The sequence below is a fragment of the Dryobates pubescens genome, chromosome 32, assembly GCF_014839835.1.
Source record: "Dryobates pubescens isolate bDryPub1 chromosome 32, bDryPub1.pri, whole genome shotgun sequence".
Taxonomy (NCBI): Eukaryota; Metazoa; Chordata; class Aves; order Piciformes; family Picidae; genus Dryobates; species Dryobates pubescens.
This window is the reverse complement of record NC_071643.1, coordinates 3,374,128-3,397,886: the sequence shown is the minus strand read 5'-3', so window position 1 is coordinate 3,397,886 and position 23,759 is coordinate 3,374,128. Positions and strand designations below refer to the sequence as shown.

Here is a 23,759-nt window from a genome sequence, read left to right as displayed (position 1 = left end):
CGAAGGCTGCAGGGATGTGACATGCCCAAGCATCTCTGTTCCTGGCAGCTTGGGCAAGAGGAGAGCAAAATGACCTGGTGGAAGGTTTTCCAGCAGGACTAAAGCCTGCTGTAGTGCCTTGTGCTGTGAGCTGACCTTGCAGGTCGTTTTGGGCTGTGCTTAGAAGAGTGTGGCCAGCAGGTCGAGGGAGGTTCTCCCCCACCTCTACTCTGAGAGGCCACAGTTGGAGGACTGGGTTCACTTCTGGGCTCCCCAGTTCCAGAGAGACAGGGAGCTGCTGGAGAGAGTCCAGGGGAGGCTGCAAAGCTGCTGAGGGGCCTGGAGCAGCTCTGGGAGGAGCAAAGGCTGAGAGCCCTGGGGCTGAGAGCCTGCAGAAGAGCAGCCCCAGAGGGCAGCTGAGCAATGCTCAGCAAGAGACAAAGGAGCTGTGGGGGGCAAGAGGCTGGGGCCAGGCTCTGCTCAGTGGTGCCCAGGGACAGCACAAGGGGCACAAAGTGGAGCCCAGGAGGTTCCATGTGAAGAGGAGGAGAAAGTTGTTTGGTGTGAGGGTGCTGGAGGCCTGGAGCAGGCTGCCCAGAGAGGTTGTGGAGTCTCCTGGTGTGGAGAGCTTCCAACCCCCCCTGGGCACTGTGCTGCTGGGCAAGCTGCTGGGGGTGCCCTGCTTTAGAAGGAGAGCTGGACTGGATGATCTCCAAAGGTCCCTTCAGCCCCCACCATGCTGGGGTTCTGCCAAATGAGGGCCAGCACATCACATTTTAGTTCCAATTCTCTCCTTCCCCTGCAGCTGTAACCCAGACCTCTCTGTCCCTCCAGGTCCTCTTCGCAGGGCAGCTGACGATGGATGTGAAGCGTGTGAAGGACTATATCTATTGGCTCTACTTCCAGTACCTGCTGATCACCTGCAGCTATGTGCTGGAGCCCTGGGAGAGGTCCATGTTCCACACCATCACCGTGACTGTCTTCGCTATGGTGCTGTACACAGCTTACGTCTTCGTCCCCATCCACGTCCGCCTGGCCTTTGAGTTCTTCTCCCAGATCTTTGGGGGCCAGCCCGAGAGCACAGGGTCCATTGTGGACTGAACTCTCCCCAGCAGTCACCAGCAGCTCCTGCAGCTTGTGAAATGCAACATCTCCTCCAGCTTGGTGTGTTTATTCTGAAGCTGCTCGGAGGCTCCATCCTCTCTTGCAGCACCAGGCCTGCTTCTGCACCATGGCTGAGCACTGACCGCTGGCTGTGCAGTCCCTGCTCAGCACAGCCCAGCTTTTGCTGTCTGACAATGGAGCACATCACCTGGAATGCCACCTACTCACCTAATATTCAACCACCTCCTGCTTTCAGCACCCTCACTGAGTCCCACTGGCATGTATGAAACAGCAAAGGCTTTGTGTGACGGCTGTGAGGAGGGGGTCCCACGCTCATGACACACAGAGAAGCTCTGCCAAGAGGGTGCTGTGGCATCGTGGCTTCAACTCAGGTTAGAGAAGATAAGGAGATGAGTAAATTGCAGCATGGTTTGAGTGCTGGTAGCTGGCTGCTTATTGACTTCTGCTTATTGACTTCTAGTTCTTACTGACTTCGGGCTCTGCGTGGATGGGGAAGGAAACTGGAAGCAAAAGTAACAGGAGTGTGAACTTGAAGCCAATCTTCTGCACCCAGATTGCTCCATCTGAGCTTAGATCATAGAACCACAGAATGCTTTGGGTTGGAAGGGACCTTGCAAGTCATACAGTCCAACTGCCCTGTAGGCAGCAGGGACATCAGGTTCCTCACAGCCCCATCCATCCTGACCTGAAATGGTTCCAGGAAAGAGGCTTCTACCACCTCTGTGTTCAACCTGGGCCAAGGTCTTGGGCCAAGGCTTGACAACCCTTTGAGGGAAGAAATTGTTCCACATGTCCAACCTAAACCTCTCACAACTTGAGGCCATTTCCTCTCACCCTGTCACTTGTTCCTTGGGAGAAGAGACCAATCCCCACCTGGTGCAACCTCCTTTCAGGGAGTTGTAAAGAGCCAGAAGGTCTCCCCTCAGTCTCCTTTCTTCCAGGCTGAACAACCCCAGGTTCCCTCACTGAGAGCCACCACCCCCCAGCATAAAACCATTCTTTCTTCCCTCTAATCTGGATCTCCCTTGTTTAGTTTAAACCAATCCCTCTTGTCCTGTCCCAAGAGGCCCTGCTCAAAAGATTGGCCCCACCAAAGGTGGTCCATCCAAGATGGCCAGCAGGAGCAGGGAGGTCATTGTGCCCTGTGCTCAGCACTGCTGAGGCCACACCTTGAATCCTGTGTCCAGTTCTGGGCTCCTCAGGTCAGGAAAGAGGTTGAGTTGCTGGAAGGTGTCCAGAGAAGGGCAACAAAGCTGGGGAGGGGTCTGGAGCACAGCCCTGTGAGGAGAGGCTGAGGGAACTGGGGTTGCTTAGCCTGGAGAGGAGGATACTCAAGGGCAACCTTCTTGCTGTCTCCAGCTCCCTGAAGGGAGGCTGTAGCCAGGTGGGGGTTGGTCTCTTCTGCCAGGCAGCCAGCACCAGAACAAGAGGACACAGTCTCAAGCTGTGCCAGGGGAGGTTTAGGCTGGAGGTTAGGAAGAAATTCTACAGAGAGAGAGAGAGCTTGGCCCTTGGGATGTGCTGCCCAGGGAGGTGGTGGAGTCATTGTCCCTGGAAGTGTTCATGAAGAGCCTGGCTGAGGCCCTTGGTGCCGTGGTTGAGTTGATTGGATGGTGCTGGGTGATAGGTTGGACTTGGTGATCTTGGAAGTCTTTTCCAAGCTGGTTAATTCTCTTCTGTATTCTTTAAGATGACCTAAGATAAAGACCCATTCTGGAAGCAATCTTGCAGTTCACTGGAGCTGACAGAAACAGCCCTGGCTCTGTTCAGTGCCACTCGTGCTGAAAACCAAGACATCTGCTTCTGTCTGCTCCCACTCACCAAGGCAAGCAGAGAGCACATCTGCACCAGGGGCTGAAGAGGCAGGAAACAGAGGGGAAGCAACATCTGACTGGCTGCAGGGAGGTCAGCAGGCTTGAAGAGAGCTCCTTTATAACCAAGAAATTAGATTCAATCACCTGTGGGGAGCTTCTTGGCCAAGGCTTTGGTTTTTCCCTCTACTCCTGGAGCAGAGGCCAAAGCCAGGGCATGAAGCACAGCTCTCCAGTGCATGAACCTTCAAGCTGCTGTTGCTGCTGTTGGGAGGCAGAGGTGCAAAACTGTAGATAGCTTCCCAATGATGTTTGCACAGTGACAGGAACTCAGACTTCTTTGTCAAGCTGCAGTGGGGTCCTGCATGCTTAGAGGGAGACTGTTTGGAAGCAGAAGCACGTATTGAAGGTTGAAGAGATCTGAACGTGCATGGGGAGGGGAGGGGAGGTGCAGGGAGGGGAGGGTCAGAGAAAATAAAGGTTTATTCTTCAGAAGCAACATTTTTGGTGCCTGTCTCTGCTCTTCCTGTGTTTGCAGACAGTCATGGAAGGGTTTGGGATTGGAACACACCTTAAAGGTCATCTAGATCCAACCCCCCCGCCATGGGACACCTCCCACCAGCCCAGGTTGCTCAAGGCCTCATCCAGCCTGGCCCTGAACACCTGCAGGGAGGAGGCAGCCACAGCCTCCCTGGGCAGCCTGTGCCAGAGGCCAGGTGTTTAGTCTGGAGGGACAATAGACCAACTGCTTGTCTTGGAAGGGTGCTTGTGTGAGCAGAGTCACAGCATCACAGCATGGCTGAGGCTGGAAGGGAGCTCAGGGATCATCTGCTCCAAGCTCCCCACCATGCCCAGGGACACCTCTCAGCTCCACTCAGCCAGCCTGGCCTTCAACACCCCCAGCAAGGAGGCAGCCACAGCCTCCCTGGCCAGCCTGGGCCACACTCTCACCACCCTCCCAAGCAACAACTTCTGCCTCAGCTCCACTCTGACCCTGCTCTGCCTCAGCTTCCAACCATTCCCCCTTGGCCTGGCTCCTGACCCCCTCACTGCTGCTATGAGAGCAACCTATAGAAGGGAATAAAAGGAGCAAGCCATATGCTGGAGCTGAAAAATGTTCCCCTGGGAAGTTGGTGCTTCAACCAAAACCCACTTCCCAACATCCTATCCTCCACAGATTCTACTGTCTAAGGAGATAATGTGATGGTGCCATGGCATCTCCACATCAGTCCTGTTTCCAAGGACACAGAATCCAGGCATGGCTCAGGTTGGAAGGGAGCTCAGAGCTCCTCTGCTCCAAGCTCCCCACCATGCCCAGGGACACCTCTCAGCCCCACTCAGCCAGCCTGGCCTTCAACACCCCCAGCAAGGAGGCAGCCACAGCCTCCCTGGCCAGCCTGGGCCAGGCAACAGCAGCAGACACAGCTGGCCTTTAGGAGCAGGAGGAAAAGTACTTTCTTAGAGGTCTGTAAAGAGCAAGTCTCCTATCTGGAGGAGCACACACCCCAGGATAATGCTATTTAAACATTTAACTTGAAAGCAAACAGCACAAGCAAACTGCTCTGTCCAGGAAGAGGGAATTTCCACTCTCAGTGGTGGATCTGATGGTGGGACTCCTGTACAGGACTTCCCTTCCTTATTAGTCCTCTTATCTCCATGGGAGGTGCTTGGAAGGAGGAAAACAGCAGCAGTTTCTCTTTGGGAGGGTCACTGCAGCTTGCTTTCAATGGAAACACTTTTTGGTGGTGGTGATGGTGCAGTCTTCAGCTCCTACTAAATGTTAAAGTTTTGGTGCAAGAGGTGTTCACCAGGGGGAAAGAGAGAGCTGGAAATCACAGTGTTAGAAGCAGGGTGGGCAGCAGGGCCAGGAGGTGACCATCCCCCTGTGCTCAGCACTGGGGAGGCCACAGCTGCAGTGCTGTGCTCAGCTCTGGGCCCTCCCTGCAGGAAGGACATTGAGGAGCTGGAGCCTGTGCAGAGCAGGGCAGCCAGGCTGCAGAAGGGCCTGGAGCCCCTGGGCTAGAGGAGGGGCTGAGGGAGCTGGGGGTGTTGAGGCTGGAGAAGAGGAGGCTGAGAGAGACCTCCTTGCTCTCTGAAGCTCCCTGCAGGGAGGTTGGAGTGAGGAGGGGACAGCCTCTGCTCCTTGGTGGCAAGGGGCAGGAGCAGAGGCAATGGTTCCAGGCTGCAGCAGGGCAGGTTCAGGCTGGGTGCTAGGAAATATTTCTTGCCAGAGAGGGCTCTCAGCCATGGGAATGTTCTGCCCAGGGCAGTGCTGCAGTCCCCATCCCTGGGGCTGTTCCAGCAGCTGTGGAGCTGGCACTTAGGGACAGGGTTTAGGATTGACCCTAAACAGAGTCAATGGTTGGCCTGGATGAGCTTGGAAGTCTCTTCCGACCAGATGTGAGTCTGTGAACGGCTCAGGTTGGAAGGCACCTCAGAGATCATCTGCTCCAACCAACCTGCCATGGGCAGGGACACCTCTCATCTAGACTTGGTTGCTAAAAAAGCCTTTTGGATATTTTTTCCCACCCTTTTCACTTCTTCCTGGCAGAGAAGCTGTGATAACTCTCGCTAATTAATACTCAACATCCGTGGGCTGCAGCGGGAGAGTCCAAAGCAGTGTTGGCACGTAGCAGAGGAGACCAGGGAGAGATGGAGGTGGGGTGCCACATTTAGCAACCTGAGACCACACCAGTGCTTAGGAGAACTCTGCTCCAGCTCTTGAAATCCTCTTGCCTGAGGATGAAGCCGCTCACACATGACAGAAAGAGGGGGGTTGGCACTCTGATGTGGCAGCACCATTTGCTGTAACAGCCACGAGCCTCAGGAGGAAGGGTGCATGGGAGAGAGCTGCCAGAACCACCAGCAGCCAGCTTGGTGCACAGAGCACATGGGCAACAGCCTGATGGTGAAGGGTGCAGTGTGATCTTTATGATCTAGACTCCATGATCTTAAATCATACAATCCTAGAATGGCTCAGGTTGGAAGGGAGCTCAGGGATCATCTGCTCCAAGCTCCCCACCATGCCCAGGGACACCTCTCAGCTCCACTCAGCTGCTCAAGGCCTCAGCCAGCCTGGCCTTCAACACCCCCAGCAAGGAGGCAGCCACAGCCTCCCTGGCCAGCCTGGGCCACACTCTCACCACCCTCCCAAGCAACAACTTCTGCCTCAGCTCCACTCTGACCCTGCTCTGCCTCAGCTTCCAACCATTCCCCCTTGGCCTGGCTCCAGCCCCCCTCAGCAAAAGTCTCTCTGCAGCCTTCCTGCAGGATGCCTTCAGGTCCTGGCAGGCAGCTCTGAGGTGCCCCTGGAGCCTTCTCCTCTGCAGGCTGCACAGCCCCAGCTCCCTCAGCCTGTGCTCCCAGCAGAGCTGCTGCAGCCCTTGGAGCATCTCTGTGGCCTCCTCTGGCCTCACTCCAACAGGTCTTTTCCAACCCAAATGAGTCTTTATGCACCACCTTGGCAGGGCAAGCTCGCTATCACTCCAGGGTGAGTGGAGTTGATTGCTCCATTATTACCCTAAGCTAATTGTAGCTCAGTCTGAGCACAGCAGCTGGAAATTGTTACACCTAAAAAAAACCCCCAAAATCTCAACGAAAGGATGGTGATAAAAGGGCAGCAATAGTCCAGGGGTGAGAAATGAAACCAAAGCAGAAAGGGAGATGACCCAGTGCTGGCTGCATTCACCCTGAAAGTCCAAATGCATCATTAAATGAAGCATGGAGACATCTGGGGGCTCAGCTGGCCAGCACCATACCTCCCCTGTTAAACATTCATTTTCTTAATTTCATTTAATCAAAGCCAGCAATTTCTCCTGCCACAGAGGTTTGCTGCCCAATTTCATGGATCACCTCCCACATCCATTACCCAGGGTGACTACACATCCACATGACCAGGCCATGAACCTCCAGAAGGTGCTCCCTGCAGTCCCCCCAGGCAGCCTGCATCCAAGACTAGGAAGGAAAGCTTCCCAGGGCCCTTGGCTTGCACAGGAAATGTAGGGATCAGCCTGTCCAGGTCCCTCTGGATGGATCCCTTCCCTCCAGCTGTCTGCTGCCCCACACAGCTTGGTGTCATCAGCAACCCTGCTGAGGGTGCACTCAATGCCACTGTCCCTGGCACCCACAGAGATGTGGAACAAGCCTGGGCCCAGGACTGACCCCTGAGGGACTCTGCTCATCCCTGGCCTCCCCTGGGACATGGACCCATGGACAGCCACTCTGTGGGTGCAGCCATCATTGACAGTGCAGTGAGCTCTCAGTGTCTGTCAGCTGACAAAGCAGCTCAGGTGCCTGTCACAGCTCCTGAGCTACTCCAAAGGCTGAAGCTGAGTGCACAGTGACAGCACAGAGCTCATCCCAAGTGTGAGGGATGAAAGAAATGAAATGAAATAATGAAATGAAATGAAATTGAATTAAATGAAATGAAATTAAATTGAATTAAATGATGCAATGAACTGGCCTCCTCTTTCCTCTCTGCTCTCACAGAGAAGGAGGAACAGTCAGCCTGAATAAAGACCTGATCAGTTCTGTCCTTGTTGGTATTTATTCCTCAGAGTAAGCAACACTCACTTGAATTTGAGGAGCCCAAGTTATGCAAACATCTCCAGGCAAATGCCAAGGAAACTCCCTAGCTGGGAGGCAGTGATTCAGAGGTGGAGGTAAAAATTAACTCTCAGAGTTCACACTCAGGATTGGTCTCTCCTCCACCCTTATTTCAGAGGCTGCTTCCAGTAGTTGCTACATCAGGACAGCTAAGAGCAGATAAACTCTGCTGATGCTGCTGTTTCAGGACAGGCAGCCCCAAAGTGGGGCATCCTTTAGGCTAGAAGGAGAAGCTCTGAGCGAGAAACAGGCAGTGGAAAGTGCTTCATGTGGCCTGCTATGAGCTATAGCCTCCTTCCATTACCAACTGTGTCAGGGAACATGGCTGGGCTGGGCACCAGAGGAGTGCCAGAGGCTCTGCAGGAACCCCTCTGCCTTCCCTAAGGAGAGAGAAAGGGAAGAAGGGAGAGAGGCTGATGGGCTGGGGAAGAAACTAACCCAGCTGGGATGGGAAGAAGAACAATGCCATGGGATAGAGACACAGAGACACAAAGCAAGATGGAAGCCAAGCCCTGAGGGCAAGGATGGCACCACTGGCACCACTGATGCTGGGGGCAGGCCCTGGGCAAGTCCCAGCCTGGGCTCAGCAGCAGATGGGAAGCGGATTGAGGAGCTGGATGCTGGAGCTGGATTGAGGAAGACAGGGATGGGGCTGGAAGGCAGAAGGGAGAGAGTCCTGCTGGGACAGCAGCCAGGGAAGGAGAGACTTGAGCCTGGGCATCCCTCAGCTTGCTGCTGAAGATGCCATCCATGGGCTGCAATCCCTTGGGGGGCACTTGAGGCTCCCCTGAGCTGTCTGCTCCTGCCCACAGCTGCCCCCTCTGCCTTCCTGCCCCCCAAGGTGGGGCAGAGCTGTGGCAGTGCCCTTGGTGTGCAGAGCAGCAAGGCTGAGGCAGAGGCTTTGTGCCCCCCAGGCCTTGGCAGGAGCTCTGCCCCTCAGCTTCTCCCTGCTAGCAGCAGCCCCTGGCTGTGCCAAGCTGCCCTGAGCTTCAGCAAGTGGCTGAGTGAGCAGAGCCTGAGCTGGGCACTGCCAGCCTGAGCAGAGCTGCTGCTGGGCCAGCTCAGAGCAGGGCAGCAGACAAATTAGCCTAGGTTTAAAAGTGCAAAGAGATGCAGGAGTAGGCTCTGCATGAAAACACGGATCCCACTGCTGAGACCTGCTCAAGCTAGAGAAAAAAAAAAGCCAAGCAGCAGGACAGAGAGGAGAGTGGAACCATCCCCACTGTGGGGGGTAAAGTAAATCTGCATGGAAATGGTCATGTCCTGACTGAGCAAAGAGGGAGGAGGGGAGCAAGGCAAATTGTGGCAGTGTCAGGAGCAGACACTGTCAGCTGAGAATAGAATAGAATAGAATAGAATAGAATAGAATAGAATAGAATAGAATAGAATAGAATAGAATAGAATAGAATAGAATAGACCTGGCTGGAAGAGACCTTCAAGATCATTGTGTCCAACTTATCATCCAACACCACCCAACCAATTAAACCATGGCACCAAGCACACCATCAAGTCTCCTCCTGAACACCTCCAGGGATGGTGACTCCACCACCTCCCTGGGCAGCACATCCCAGTGGGCAATCACTCTCTCTGTGTAGAACTTCTTCCTAACATCCAACCTAAACCTCCCCTGGCACAGCCTGAGACTGTGTCCTCTTGTTCTGGTGCTGGGTGCCTGGCAGAAGAGCCCAACCCCCACCTGGCTACAACCTCCCTTCAGGGAGTTGCAGAGAGCAAGAAGGTCTCCCCTGAGCCTCCTCTTCTGCAGGCTAAGCAACCCCAGCTCCCTCAGCCTCTCCTCACAGGGCTGTGCTCCAGACCCCTCCCCAGCTTTGTTGCCCTTCTCTGGACACCTTCCAGCAAGTCAACCTCCTTCCTAACCTGAGGAGCCCAGAACTGGACACAGGACTCAAGGTGTGGCCTAACCAGTGCAGTGTACAGGGGCAGAATGACCTCCCTGCTCCTGCTGGCCACACTCTTCCTGCTGCAGGCCAGGATGCCATTGGCCCTCCTGGCTGCCTGGGCACACTGCAGGCTCCTGTTCAGCCTACCATCAACCACTACCCCCAGGTCCCTCTCTGCCTGGCTGCTCTCAGCCACTCTGACCCCAGCTGAGGTGCTGGATCAATTCTTTTTCCTGAGTGCTCCTCTCTTTGCTCCATCATGGTGGGGTGGATCAGAAATCCCTCATTATTTCAAGGTCATCTTCTAGGATGAGTTACATGCCACAAATCCTTATCAGCTGGAGACAGTCAGAGTAGAAATGAGGAGGCCCAGGGAATGGAGCTGCAATGTCCCCCCTGGAGTATGGGAGACCAAACTGGGGCCAGGCTCGGAGTCAGGCACTGTAACAGCAGCAAGGGATTGCAGCAGTGTAATTAAAAGGTGACAAGGCACAGCCTCACCCAGCAGGCTGGCAGAGGAAGCAGCTTCTATCAGTTCCTTGCATCCTGCACAGCCACCCCTTGCACAAGGAGAGGAGCCTGCGAGCTCACACACACTAATTAGCTGCAGGGAGGCTGAGCTATGGAGTAACAGCTGGGGAAGGAGATGCTGCAAAGCCAGCAGACTCAGCCAGCTCTGCATTTCCTGCTGCCTTGCCCAGAGGAAGTGCAGCCCATGCCAGGTGTTTCACTCAGGGTAAGGAATACTCAGATTCCCAGAAGCCTGCTGCACATCACAGATGGAAACTTTTCACTTCCCCATCCAATATTTCTCCTCATGAGACAACAGAAAGCACAGGTTGATGAACTCAATATCATTAGATCACTGCTGAGGTGCACCTATGTGGAATCATAGAGCTGCTTTGGATGGAAAAGGCCTCTAAGCTCACCCAGTCCAGCCAGCAACCCAGCACCCCCATGGCCACCAAACCCTGTCCCCAAGTGCCATGGCCACACAGGATCCTTGAACACCTCCAGGGATGGGGACCCCACCACCTCCCTGGCCACCAAACCCTGTCCCCAAGTGCCATGGCTACACAGGTTCCTTGAACACCTCCAGGGATGGGGACTCCACCACCTCCCTGGCCACCAAACCCTGTCCCCAAGTGCCATGGCCACACAGGTTCCTTGAACACCTCCAGGGATGGGGACCCCACCACCTCCCTGGCCACCAAACCCTGTCCCCAAGTGCCATGGCTACACAGGTTCCTTGAACACCTCCAGGGATGGGGACTCCACCACCTCCCTGGCCACCAAACCCTGTCCCCAAGTGCCATGGCTACACAGGTTCCTTGAACACCTCCAGGGATGGGGACCCCACCACCTCCCTGGCCACCAAACCCTGTCCCCAAGTGCCATGGCTACACAGGTTCCTTGAACACCTCCAGGGATGGGGACTCCACCACCTCCCTGGCCACCAAACCCTGTCCCCAAGTGCCATGGCCACACAGGTTCCTTGAACACCTCCAGGGATGGGGACTCCACCACCTCCCTGGCCACCAAACCCTGTCCCCAAGTGCCATGGCCACACAGGTTCCTTGAACACCTCCAGGGATGGGGACTCCACCACCTCCCTGGCCACCAAACCCTGTCCCCAAGTGCCATGGCCACACAGGTTCCTTGAACACCTCCAGGGATGGGGACTCCACCACCTCCCTGGGCAGCCTCTGCCAGTCCCTGACCACTCTTGCAGCAAAGACATTTTTCCTCATCTCCAACCTAAGCCTCCCCTGGCACAGTCCCAGGCCATTTCCTCTCCTTCTATCACCTGAGACTAGGGAGAGGAGACCAACCCCCTCCTGACTGCAGGCTCCTCTCAGGGAGCTGGCACTGTGGCCAGCTCTCCATGCTGTCTCAGCTTGGTGTGGAGAAACATCAGGGACTGCTGAGTGCTTGCTGTACAGAAGCCTTTCACATCCCATTTGCCATCCAATAACCTGGGGATTTGGGTATCTGAAAGGTTCTTCTTTCTCAGGAGCAGTGTGGGCAGCAGGGAGGGGATTCTGCCCCTCTGCTGTGCTCTGCTGAGACCTCCCCTGCAGTGCTGGGGCAGCTCTGGAGGCCTCAGCACAGACAGGGACCTGCTAGAGCAGAGCCAGAGGAGGCCACAGCAATGCTGGCAGGGCTGGAAGCCCTCTGCTGTGAGGCCAGGCTGAGAGAGTTGGGGTTGTGCAGCCTGGAGAGGAGAAGGCTCCAGGGTGAGCTTCTGGTAGCTTTGCAGTGCAGAAAGGAGCTGAGCAGAAAGCTGGGGAGAGAGTTTTGAGCAGGGCCTGATGTGACAGGACAAGGGGGGATGGTTTGAACTGAAAGAGGGAGATTTGGGCTGGGAAGATGGGAGAGGTTTTTTTTCCTCAGTGAGAATGGTAAAACCCTGTCCCAGGGTGCTCAGAGAGGTGGGAGCTGCCCCATGGCTGGAACCATCCCAGGGGAGGTTGCCTGGGGCTCTGAGCAGCCTGCTCTAGCTGCAGCTGTCCCTGCTGGCTGCAGGGGGGGTTGGGATTGAGGAGCTTGAGAGGTCCCTTCCAACCTAAACCATTCTCTGATCCCAAGTATCTTTTTGTGACACCAAAGCAGCTCAGAGCCCCAAACCCTTCTGAGATTCTGTGATTCTCTGATCCAAGGTACACTTTGGTGGCACCAGAACACCTCAGAGCCCTAGAGCCAGTTGGGTGCCAGCTTTCTGCTCAGAATTACTGTGGTCTTTAAAAGCCATCTGCAGGCTGTTCTAAGAGCTGAGGCCTTGGGCACTGCCATAAGGATCTCAGTGCAGCAGCCCTGGGCACGTGGCCTGGCTTTGTCCAGGAAACCTTCACCAGCAAAACTCAGATGACTGAGGTTGGCCTTCACAGCAATGCCTCTGCTCTTAAATAAGTGATGAGCTGCAAGCATTTGGAAGTTTCCACTTGCACTGAGCTGTCTACAGCCAGGACCTTGGTATTCAAAGCTTATCCCACAGCAATGCTGGGAGGGCAGGAAGCCCTCTGCTGTGAGGCCAGGCTGAGAGAGCTGGGGCTGTGCAGCCTGGAGAAGGGAAGGCTTTTGCAACTCCCTAGCTGAGCAACACCTGCAGGGCCATCTTTTAATAGCCATGTGTCAGACCTCCCTCTCATGCCTGTGCCAGCAGGATGGGAGTGGTGGAAGGCAAACTTCAACCCACTGCCATTGCAACACCTCTTGCTGAGAATTCATCTGGGTGAGCAATTAGGAAAGGCAGGCAACATCAGAGGGGGCTGATGCAAGCCACAGGGGAGCAGAGATCCAACTGCCCTTGTATTTATCCAACCTGCTACTTGCAGAGAACAGGAGTTCCCAGGAGCAGCTGAGGGACCTGGGGTTGTTCAGCCTGGAGAACAGGAGAGGAAGTTTAGGCTGGAGGTGAGGAGAAAGTTCTTCCCAGCAAGAGGAATTGGCCACTGGGATGTGCTGCCCAGGGAGGTGGTGGAGTCCCCATCCCTGGAGGTGTTCAAGAAAGGCTTGGCTGTGGCACTTGGAGCCATGGTTTAGTTGTCAGGAGGTGTTAGGGATTAGGGAATAGGTTGGACTTGATGATCTCTGAGGTCTTTTCCAACCTGGCTGATTCTGTGAGGCTGAGGGGAGACCTCACTGCTCTCTACAGCTTCCTGAAACAAGGCTGGAGCCAGGTGGGAGTTGGGCTCTTGTCCCTCACATCAGGTGATAGAAGGAGAGGAAATGGCCTGAAATTGTGCCTGGGGAGGTTCAGGTTGGAGATTAGACAAAAATTCTCTCCTGTAGGAGTGGTCAGGGATTGGCACAGGCTGCCCAGGGAGGTGGTGGAGTCCCCATCCCTGGAGGGGTTCCAGAAACCTGTGGCCATGCCACTTGGGGACAGGGTTTAGTGGCCATGGGGGTGTTGGGCTGCTGGTTGGACTGGGTGATCTTAGAGGGCTTCTCTGGCCACAGCAGTTCTGTGAGTCTATGATTCAGCACTCCAGCATTAGGCATCTACCAATGAAAGTGTGGTCTGGTGGGGCCCTGGGGTGGGAGGGTTTCCCTCTCCTCCTCCTCCCACCTTTTGCTTTCCCATTGATGCAGTCTTCATGTATGGGTTCACTCTCACCAGGTCTCAGCTAAGGTGATGAGAGGTTTATAGCTCAGACATGGGAGGGTACAAAAGGCAAGTGGGAAGCAAACAGCTCCTGTGCAGTGGCCTCTGAGATCCTATCGTGTTCTGATGAGCAAATATTTACCTTCAGAGAAGAATGATTTCTTAGGCTGAGGTTCAGGTTTAGTGCATCCCAGCACAGGTACCAAACATACCAGCACCAGACCAACACCTCCTGGCTCCAGGCCATGCCTTGGGTTAGAATCAGATCTTTGCCACAGCTGTTCCTCAACCCAGGAGCAGGAGGAGGAAGTGAATACCAAGACCCATCCTGATCTTTTACCCTGAAAAAGGAAAAGATGCAGTAAAATCAACTGCCAGGGTGAGTGGGTACATGGGAGCTGGGGGTGCCTCATGCACAGGGGGGACAGATAGGTGCTGGTGACACAGTTTAGGAAAGAGGTTGAGCTGCTGGAAGGTGTCCAGAGAAGGGCAACAAAGCTGGGGAGGGGTCTGGAGCACAGCCCTGGGAGGAGAGGCTGAGGGAGCTGGGGTTGCTTAGCCTGCAGAAGAGGAGGCTCAGGGGAGACCTTCTTGCTCTCTGCAACTCCCTGAAGGGAGGTTGTAGCCAGGTGGGGGTTGGTCTCTTCTCCCAGGCAGCCAGCACCAGAACAGGAGGACACAGTCTCAAGCTGTGCCAGGGGAGGTTTAGGCTGGAGGTGAGGAGAAAGTTCTTCCCAGCAAGAGGAATTGGCCCTGGGAATGTGCTGCCCAGGGAGGTGGTGGAGTCCCCATCCCTGGAGGTGTTCAAGAAAGGCTTGGATGTGGCACTTGGAGCCATGGTTTAGTTGTCAGGAGGTGTTAGGTGACAGGTTGGACTTGATGATCTCTGAGATCTTTTCCAACCTTATTGATCCTATGACTCTATGATTCTATGTATTGGTGTTAACACCTTTGATTCTGTCTCTTCTCCCTTTTGTACAGGGGGTAAGGGGAGGGCAGAGAGGGAGAAGCTGGTAGCTTCCCCTGGTCTTTGACCAGAGGAGTCCTTGTGCTGTTTGTTAATGGTAAACCCCTGCAGCTATTGCAACCCCTGGCTATTTTGCACACATCCATTGCATTCCACTGCAGAGTGCAGCTCTGCCTGTGAATACAGCTTCACTTGCTTCCAGCTGAGCTGCTCTGGCAAAGTTAATGTTGGGGGGGAGGAAATTTCAACCCACCACAACCAGAGCAGCACCTCCCTCTCTGGCACACTGAGCACCCAGTTACTGCCAGCTGCTTTGACACTGCCAGGCTGAGCATCACTTCCCCCTCTGCTGACATCAGGCACCATGTGCCCAGCTCTCTGGGGCACCCTGTGCACAGCCTGCCTGCCAGCTGCTGCTCCTTCAGGAAGGGAGACCAGCAGAGCACCAGATGTGTTCCACACAGCTGAAAGGAAACCAAGTCATAGAATCACAGCATTGTCAGGGTTGGAAAGGACCTCAAGGCTCAGCCAGCCCCAAGCCCCCTGCCATGGGCAGGGACACCTCACACTACAGCAGGTTGCTCACAGCCACCTCCAGCCTGGCTGCAAACACCTCCAGCCAGGAGGCTGCCACCACCTCCCTGGGCAACCTGTGCCAGGCTCTCACCACCCTCATGGGCAACAAATTCTTCCTCACAGCCAATCTCAATCTCCCCACTTCTAGTTTTGCTCCATCCCCCCAGTCCTATCCCTCCCTGACACCCTCAAAAGTCCCTCCCCAGCTTTCTTGGAGCCCCCTGCAGATCCTGGAAGGCCACCAGAAGGTCTCCTGGGAGCCTTCTCCTCTCCAGCCTGCACAACCCCAACTCTCTCAGGCTGTCTGCAGAGCAGAGCAGCTCCAGCCCTCTGCTCCTCCTCGTGGCCCTTCTCTGGGTCAGAGCTCTGTGCTGCAGCTCACAGCTGATGCAGAGCCCAGGTTTGAGCCATTGACCAGCTGCAAGAGGTGCCCCAGCACGCTGGGCTCTGCTGCAAAGCTATTTGAAGGAAGGGTTTTGTGGTGGGTTGTTTTTTTCCCCCAGCTCCCTTTGTTTCTGCCTCTGAGGTTCAGCAGTAATGATGTTTGTGGCTTGCACTGTAAATTGGATTGCTAATTGGATTCCTCACAAGGAACTGAAGAGCTGGAAAAGAACTGGAGCATTATCCCACTAAATGTAGGGTAGATTATCTCAGAGAAAGCAGCCCCTCGAAGTGGCATGCCCCAGGGGAACGACCTATTGTTCCTCCCATTATTATCACACCTTGAGACCACAGCAGAGAGCAGTACCTCCACTGGAGCACAGCTCAGCATCTGCTGCTTTGGTGAAGTTAGTTTGCAGCTCTGGGGCTGCAGTCCATAAAGGGCAGGGACAGCCCTTTGCCAAAGGCACAGGACACTGGGCAAGGGCTGAATAAAACCTTCCCAGGGGGCATGGAGGAATCTGGGGCTGCAAATGCAAAGCTGCATGGGAGAAGCAGCAGAGAATCTCAGCATGGTACAGATTGGCAGGGACTTCTGGAGAGCACAGCATGGTGGGGTTGGAAGGGTCTTCTGGAGATCATCAGTCCAAGCCCCTGCTCCAGCAGGGCACCCCCAGCAGCTTGCCCAGCAGCACAATGCCCAGGGAGGGTTGGAAGCTCTCCACACCAGGAGACTCCACAACCTCTCTGGGCAGCCTGCTCCAGGCCTCCAGCAGCCTCACACCAAACAACTTTCTCCTCTTCTTCACATGGAACCTCCTGGGCTCCACTTTGTGCCCACTGCCCCTTGGCCTGTCCCTGGGCACCACTGAGCAGAGCCTGGCCCCAGCCTCTTGCCCCCCACAGCTCCTTTGTCTCTTGCTGAGCATTGCTCAGCTGCCCTCTGGGGCTGCTCTTCTGCAGGCTCTCAGCCCCAGGGCTCTCAGCCTTTGCTCCTCACAGAGCTGCTCCAGGCCCCTCAGCAGCTTTGCAGCCTCCCCTGGACTCTCTCCAGCAGTTCCCTGACTCTCTTGAACTGGGGAGCCCAGAACTGGACCCAGGACTGTGGCTTCCCCAGGGCAGAGTAGAGTGAGAGAAGAACCTCCCTCAACCTGCTGGCCACACTCTTCTTCAGGACACCATTGGTCTTCTTGGATACCATTGCTGGCTGATGGTGAACTTCTTGCTGCCCAGCACTCCCAGGTCCTTCTCTAAGGAGCTGCTTCCCAGCAGGTCACCTGTACTCCCTCACCTGTACTGCTGCAGGACAGGAGGAGGCTGTTCCTCCCCAGGTGCAGGAGGCTGTTCCTCCCCAGGTGCAGGAGGCTGTTCCTCTCCAGGTGCAGGAGGCTGTTCCTCCCCAGGTGCAGGAGGCTGTTCCTCTCCAGGTGCAGGAGGCTGTTCCTCCCCAGGTGCAGGAGGCTGTTCCTCCCCAGGTGCAGGAGGCTGTTCCTCTCCAGGTGCAGGAGGCTGTTCCTCCCCAGGTGCAGGAGGCTGTTCCTCCCCAGGTGCAGGAGGCTGTTCCTCTCCAGGTGCAGGAGGCTGTTCCTCCCCAGGTGCAGGAGGCTGTTCCTCTCCAGGTGCAGGAGGCTGTTCCTCCCCAGGTGCAGGAGGCTGTTCCTCTCCAGGTGCAGGAGGCTGTTCCTCCCCAGGTGCAGGAGGCTGTTCCTCCCCAGGTGCAGGAGGCTGTTCCTCACCAGGTGCAGGAGGCTGTTCCTCCCCAGGTGCAGGAGGCTGTTCCTCCCCAGGTGCAGGAGGCTGTTCCTCTCCAGGTGCAGGAGGCTGTTCCTCCCCAGGTGCAGGAGGCTGTTCCTCTCCAGGTGCAGGAGGCTGTTCCTCTCCAGGTGCAGGAGGCTGTTCCTCCCCAGGTGCAGGAGGCTGTTCCTCCCCAGGTGCAGGACCCTACCCCTGCCCTTCATGAGGTTCCTCTTCCCCAGCTCTCCAGCCTGCCCAGCTCTCCCTGAAGGGCAGCACAGCCTGTCAGCCACTCCTCCCAGTCCTGTATCATCAGGAGGAGCAATCACCCACAGAGGGGATGTGAGGACCTCCCTCCTGGGCCTCACAACCCATAGGGCAGGCAGGAGTCCCTGATGCCTACAGGGGAAGGCACCTCCTGGCCAGCAAAGCAGTTGGCTGGTCCCTGCTGGGAGCTGGCTCCTGACTCAAATTTGGAAGCTGTGAGCTAAAAACTAAATCTGACATCAGTCAAGCCCCTGGAGGTGCTTCAGTGTGAGTGCACAACCCTGCCCATCCAACTGAATGGCGTTCAAATGCTCCTGCAGTTAAATGAGAGCACTTCTGGGGGGCTGCTGAGTGGCCCTGAAGCTGTGCACAGTGCTGCCCACATCCCACATTTATTTTACAGTGAACGTTAAGCAAACCCAAGTGAAAAACATTCTGCTGGCTTCTGCTCTTCAATTCTTGAGGGGTTTGCATTTAAACCAGCACAGCTAATGGAATCAGCAGCCCAGAGCAGAAGCAAACCTCTGTGTTGGAAGGTCAGAGCAGCTCTAAGTGGGTAAGAGTTCCCCTGGTAGCTTTGTCACCTCCTTGCCTGGCTCCAGTTTCCGTGAGGGAATAGTGACCTCAGGTGTCTGCTCCATCAATCACAGCAACTTCTTTGCCATCAATTCGTCACCGTGAGCTGCTTCTGTCTCTGGAGGTGTGTACTGCAAGCCAAGTTGCTCTGTGTGCTGTGGCTGGCACAAAGCCCCTCCTGCCCTTCCTTGCCTTGGCACTTGAGCTTCCCTGCAGCTACTTACTCAAGGGCCCACTCGTCTGCACGTAAGCAAGAGAGCAAACCTGTGTTCAAAGTGGTTTGAAGTGGTGTGCTTGCTTCCCTCACACAGCCCCTGAGTGCTGTCACTTTCCTCTTCTTTGGGTGCTTGGAGCCTAAGTTGTTCCTCTAAAGATCAATGGCACATCTGCGGATAAACATTCACACCAGCTCAGTGGCGCTCAGCAAATTCAAATCACAGCACAGTGGGGGTCAGAAGTGAACCTCTGGAGATCACAGTCACACATCCCAGCCTCACAGGATGTTAGGAGTAGGAAGGCACCTCTGGAGATCTGCCAGTCCAAGCCCCCTGCCGGAGCAGCACCACAGAACCCAGCACAGGTCACACAGGAACACAGCCAGACAGGGCTGCAAAGGCTCCAGAGGAGACTCCACAACCTCTCTGGGCAGCCTGCTCCAGGGCTCTGGGACCCTCACAGGGAAGAAGTTCCTCCTCATGGTGAGCTGGGACCTCCTGTGCTGCAGCTTACACCCATTGCTCCTTGTCCTATCCCAGGGCACAACTGAGCAGAGCCTGTCCCTGTCCCCTCCCTCCTCACCCCCAGCCCTCAGCTATTGATAGCCATTGATCAGATCCCTCTCAGCCTTCTCCTCTGCAGACTGAACAGCCCCAGGGCTCTCAGCCTCTCCTCCCCAGGCAGTGCTGCAGTCCCTTCAGCATCCTTGCAGCCCTCCCTTGGACTCTCTCCAGCAGCTCCCTGTCCCTCCTGAGCTGGGCAGCCCAGAGCTGGCTGCAACATTGCAGGTGAGGTCTCAGCAGGGCAGAGTAGAATAGTTGAATCTGTTTGGGTGAGATTCTGTCTGTGGTGTACTACCCCCACCCATTCCCTATGGGCAAGAGGAGCTGCCAGGAGGTGAAGCTGTGCTTGCACATCCGTGTTTGTCATCTGCAGGCTCACAGTTATGACGGAGGGGAGCAGAGCTGAACTGCATCGAGGCATCCGGTGTGGTTTGTGTTATGTGGTGATATCCTGCTGGAAAGGAAGAGTTGGTTTGGTTGCTTTGGGGACTGGGGGGGTGTGGAAATCACAGGCTGTCAAACTGTCTGCCTTGTTTTCACTTCTTTGGCACATTTTCCTTTAGTGGGCTGCTTGTGTGTTCACAGACTGGTGCTCAGCACTCCTTCAGAAGGGAGTTTCTTTGCAGACCTCTCTGGAGTCTTACTGTGGAACATAGCATCACTGAATTGCCAGGCCTGGATGGGACCTCAAGGCTCAGCCAGTTCCAAGCCCCCTGCCATGGGCAGGGACACCTCACACCACAGCAGGTTGCTCACAGCCACCTCCAGCCTGGCTGCAAACACCTCCAGGCAGGAGGCTGCCACCACCTCCCTGGGCAGCCTGTGCCAGGCTCTCACCACCCTCATGGGCAACAACTTCTTCCTCACAGCCAATCTCAATCTCCCCACTTCTAGTTTGGCTCCATCCCCCCCAGCCCTATCCCTCCCTGACACCCTCAAAAGTCCCTCCCCAGCTTTCTTGGAGCCCCCTGCAGATCCTGGAAGGCCACCAGAAGGTCTCCTGGGAGCCTTCTCCTCTCCAGCCTGCACAACCCCAACTCTCTCAGGCTGTCTGCAGAGCAGAGCAGCTCCAGCCCTCTGCTCCTCCTCGTGGCCCTTCTCTGGACACCTCCCAGCCCCTCCAGAGCCTTCCTGTACTTAAAAGAATATATAAAACCAACCAACCAACCAAAAGCCAACCACCACAGATTTTATTTTAAAAGGAAAATTCATTTTAAGAAAAAGAATTTTAAAAGGGGAAAAAAAGAATGAAGATTTTTAAAGGGAAAAGCTCCAAATTGATGATGATAATAATAGATAAATAAAGAAACCACCACACCATCAAAAGAGCTAAATCAGTGTGTAAAGAAGTGTTTCCCCATGCTGCAGTTTGCTGTCTCTGCTCTCCAGAAGCCCTGCTGCTGCCCAGGGGCAGGGAAGTGGTTTATGGTTTCAAGCCCTGCTGAACCACTCAATCTTTGATTCCTTTGCTTTCTGACATCAGCCAGTCCCTGTGCATGCCAGGCTCTCACCTTGCAGGCCTGCTAGGAATGGGAGCCAGGTCTTCTGTGAAGCCCCTGGGAGGAGAATTTGATCCTAATGACACTTTAAATGCTTCCACTGCAGATTCATTTTCAGCTGCATTAATTTGGGGGCTTGCATACCAAACCCTGCCTCAGCTGAAGGCACAGCCACCATCTGCTGCCAGTTGGTAGCAGAGCTGTGTCCTTTGTAGTCACCAAGGTACTTTAAATTGCCTCTGCCAGCTCTTGCTGCCCTTGGGACCCTGGGCAAGCTGCTGTGGGTGCCCCTGCTTTAGCAGAGGGGTTGGACAGGATGGTCTCTACTCTGCCCTAGTGAGGCCCTACCTGGAATGTTGCAGCCAGCTCTGGGCTGCCCAGCTCAGGAGGGACAGGGATCTGCTGGAGAGAGGCCAAGGGAGGGCTGCAAGGCTGCTGAAGGGACTGCAGCACTGCCTGGGGAGGAGAGGCTGAGAGCCCTGGGGCTGTTCAGTCTGCAGAGGAGAAGGCTGAGAGGGATCTGATCAATGGCTATCAATAGCTGAGGGCTGGGGGTCAGGAAGGAAGGGACAGGGACAGGCTCTGCTCAGTTGTGCCCTGGGATAGGACAAGGGGCAGTGGGTGGAAACTGCAGCACAGGAGGTTCCAGCTCACCATGAGGAGGAACTTCTTCCCTGTGAGGGTCCCAGAGCCCTGGAGCAGGCTGCCCAGAGAGGTTGTGGAGTCTCCTTCTCTGGAGCCTTCCCAGCCCTGTCTGGATGTGTTCCTGTGTGACCTGTGCTGGATTCTCTGCTCCTGCTCTGGCAGGGGGGTTGGACTGGCAGATCTCCAGAGGTCCCTTCCAACCCCTAGCATCCTGTGAGCCTGTGAACCAACTCCTTCTAAGCCAAAAGATGATGTAACCCTTAACTAATCAATGATGAAGAGCAGCACTGACAACAATCTCACTGTAAAGGGTCTTTTCTCAGCCTCGTGGGCAAGTTGCATTAGAAACAGGCCCAGGAATAAAGGTGTTTGTTGCCTTGCTGTTCCCTCCTGGGGGAAGTCAAAGGAACAATCCTACAGACATGGTGATGGGTGAAGCAGAAAGGAGAAGTTCAGTGCTGGGAACGTGGTGCCATGGTCAGTTGTACTTCAAAAAGACAGGCAATGCTTTGTATCGTGCAAGTGTAGAGTCCAGCAGGTGGGCAGCAACAGCCCCCAGGTGAGGAGTGACCTGATGGTGGAGGGCAGCTCCACAGAGAAGGGCCTGGGAGTGCCTGAGGGCATGTGGCTGGCTGATGGTGAACTTGTTGTCCCCCAGCCCAGTGGAGGTGAGGAGAAAGTTCTTCACTGAGCGAGTCGTTCGTCATTGGGATGTGCTGCCCAGGGAGGTGGTGGAGTCCCCATCCCTGGAGGTGTTCAAGAGGGGATTGGATGTGGCACTCGGTGCCATGGTCTGGTCATGAGGTCTGTGGTGACAGGTTGGACTTGATCCTCAAGGTCTCTTCCCACCTTGGTGATACTGTGAGACTGAGGCTACAAAGCTGTTGAAGGGCCTGGAGCATCTCTGTGAGGAGGAAAGGCTGAGAGCCCTGGGGCTGCTTAGCTTGGAGAAGAGTCCAACCTACTGTCTAACTTAAAACCTCCCTTGGTGCACCTTGAGGCCATTTCCTCTCATTGTTTTCTACCTGGGAGACCAAGCCCCACCTGGCTCAAATTTCCTTTCAGGGAGATGGAGAGCAATGAGGTCTCCCCTCAGCCTCCTCTTCTCCAGGCTGAACACCCCCAGCTCCCTCAGCTGCTCCCCACCATTTCTCTTCTCCAGACCCTTCCCCAGCTTTGTTGCCCTTCTCTGGACCTGCTCCAGCCCCTGAATGTCCTTCTTGGAGCAAGGGCCCAGAACTGAAGCTGGGATTCAAGGTGCAGCCTCCCCAGTGCAGAGTCCAGGGGGACAATCCCTGCCCTGCTCCTGCTGGCCACACCACGGCTGATCCAGGAGGGATGCTTGGACACCTGGGCACATTAATGATTCATCTTCAGCCACTGCTCTCAGGGTCACTTTGCAGACACCTTCAGGTCTGGCTCTGATGGTCACTTTACAGCCACTCTGCCTGTAGCATTGCAGAGGAGAGTTGTGACCCAAGTTGTTACTCTGCCTACAAAGGTTTAGCTCCCTGCTCCTGACATCAATCCCGGGATTTTCAAATGAAAAAACCACCCCAAACCTCTTAACGTTTCCACGAGCTGCTCATTACAGCCTGCTCATTACAGCCTGCTCATTACAGCCTGCTAATTACAGCCTGCTCCACAAGCAGGACAGCGCTCAACGCCCCTTGCGCGGCCCGCACGGACCCGAACCCCGTGCCCCAGCTTCAGCCCCCCCTGCCCCTGCCTCTACCCTACCCCAGCTCCAGCCTGCCCCTGCCTCTGCCCCAGCCCCAGCTCCTACTTGCCCCTGCCCGTGCCTCAGCCCACCCCCACCCCTGCCTCTGCCCCAGCTCCAAACCCAGCCCACCCCTGCCCCTGCCTCTGCCCCAGCTCCAACCCCAGCCCACCCCTGCCCCTGCCTCTGCCTCAGCTCCAGCCCACCCCCACCCCTGCCTCTGCCCCAGCTCCAAACCCAGCCCACCCCTGCCCCTGCCTCTGCCTCAGCTCCAGCCCACCCCTGCCCCTGCCTCAGCCCCAGCTCCTACTTGCCCCTGCCCCTACCTCTGCCCCTGCTCCAGCCCCAGCTCCAGCTTCAGCCTGCCCCTGCCCCTACCCCTGCCCCAGCTCCAGCCCGCCCCTGCCTCTGTCCCAGCTCCAGCTGGCCCTGGCCCCTGCCCCTGCAACTACCCCAGCCCCAGCTCCAGCCCTAGCACCAGCCCACCCCTCCCACAGCCCCAGCCCACCCCTGCCCCAGCCCCAGCTCCAGCCCACCCCTGCCTCTGCCTCTGCCCCAGCCCCAGCTCTAGCTCCAGACCACCCCTGCCACTGCCCTAGCTCCAGCCCCAGCTCCAGCCTGCCCCTTCCCCTGCCCCAGCCCCAGCCCTAGCACCAGCCCACCCCTCCCACAGCCCCAGCCCACCCCTGCCTCTATCCCAGCTCCAGCCCACCCCTGCCCCAGCTCTAGCTCCAGTCCGCCCCTGCCACTGCCCTAGCTCCAGCTCCAGCTCCAGCTCCAGCCTGCCCCTTCCCCTGCCCCTTCCCCTGCCCTGGCTCCAGCCCACCCCTGCCTCTGCCCAGCTCCAGCCCGCCCCTGCCCCTACCTCTGCCCCAGCTCCAGCCCACCCCTGCCCCTGCCTGTGCCCAGCTCCAGCCCACCCCTGCCCCTGCCTCTGCCCAGCTCCAGCCCGCCCCTGCCCCTACCTCTGCCCCAGCTCCAGCCCACCCCTGCCCCTACCTCTGCCCAGCTCCAGCCCACCCCTGCCCCTACCTCTGCCCAGCTCCAGCTCCAGCCCCGCCCCCGCTCCGGCCCCGCCCCCGCTCCGGC

The 23,759-nt window shown here is 56.2% G+C and overlaps 1 protein-coding gene across 1 annotated transcript; it reads left to right on the top strand.

Moving 5' to 3' along the window:
* The first annotated feature begins 832 nt into the window (after window positions 1-832).
* SPTSSB (serine palmitoyltransferase small subunit B) lies at window positions 833-2,272 on the top strand. The gene has a single exon (XM_054175595.1). It carries the CDS (start codon window positions 838-840, stop codon window positions 1,078-1,080), a length of 243 nt encoding a protein of 80 aa, XP_054031570.1. The 5' UTR covers window positions 833-837; the 3' UTR covers window positions 1,081-2,272.
* The last annotated feature ends 21,487 nt before the right edge of the window (window positions 2,273-23,759 follow it).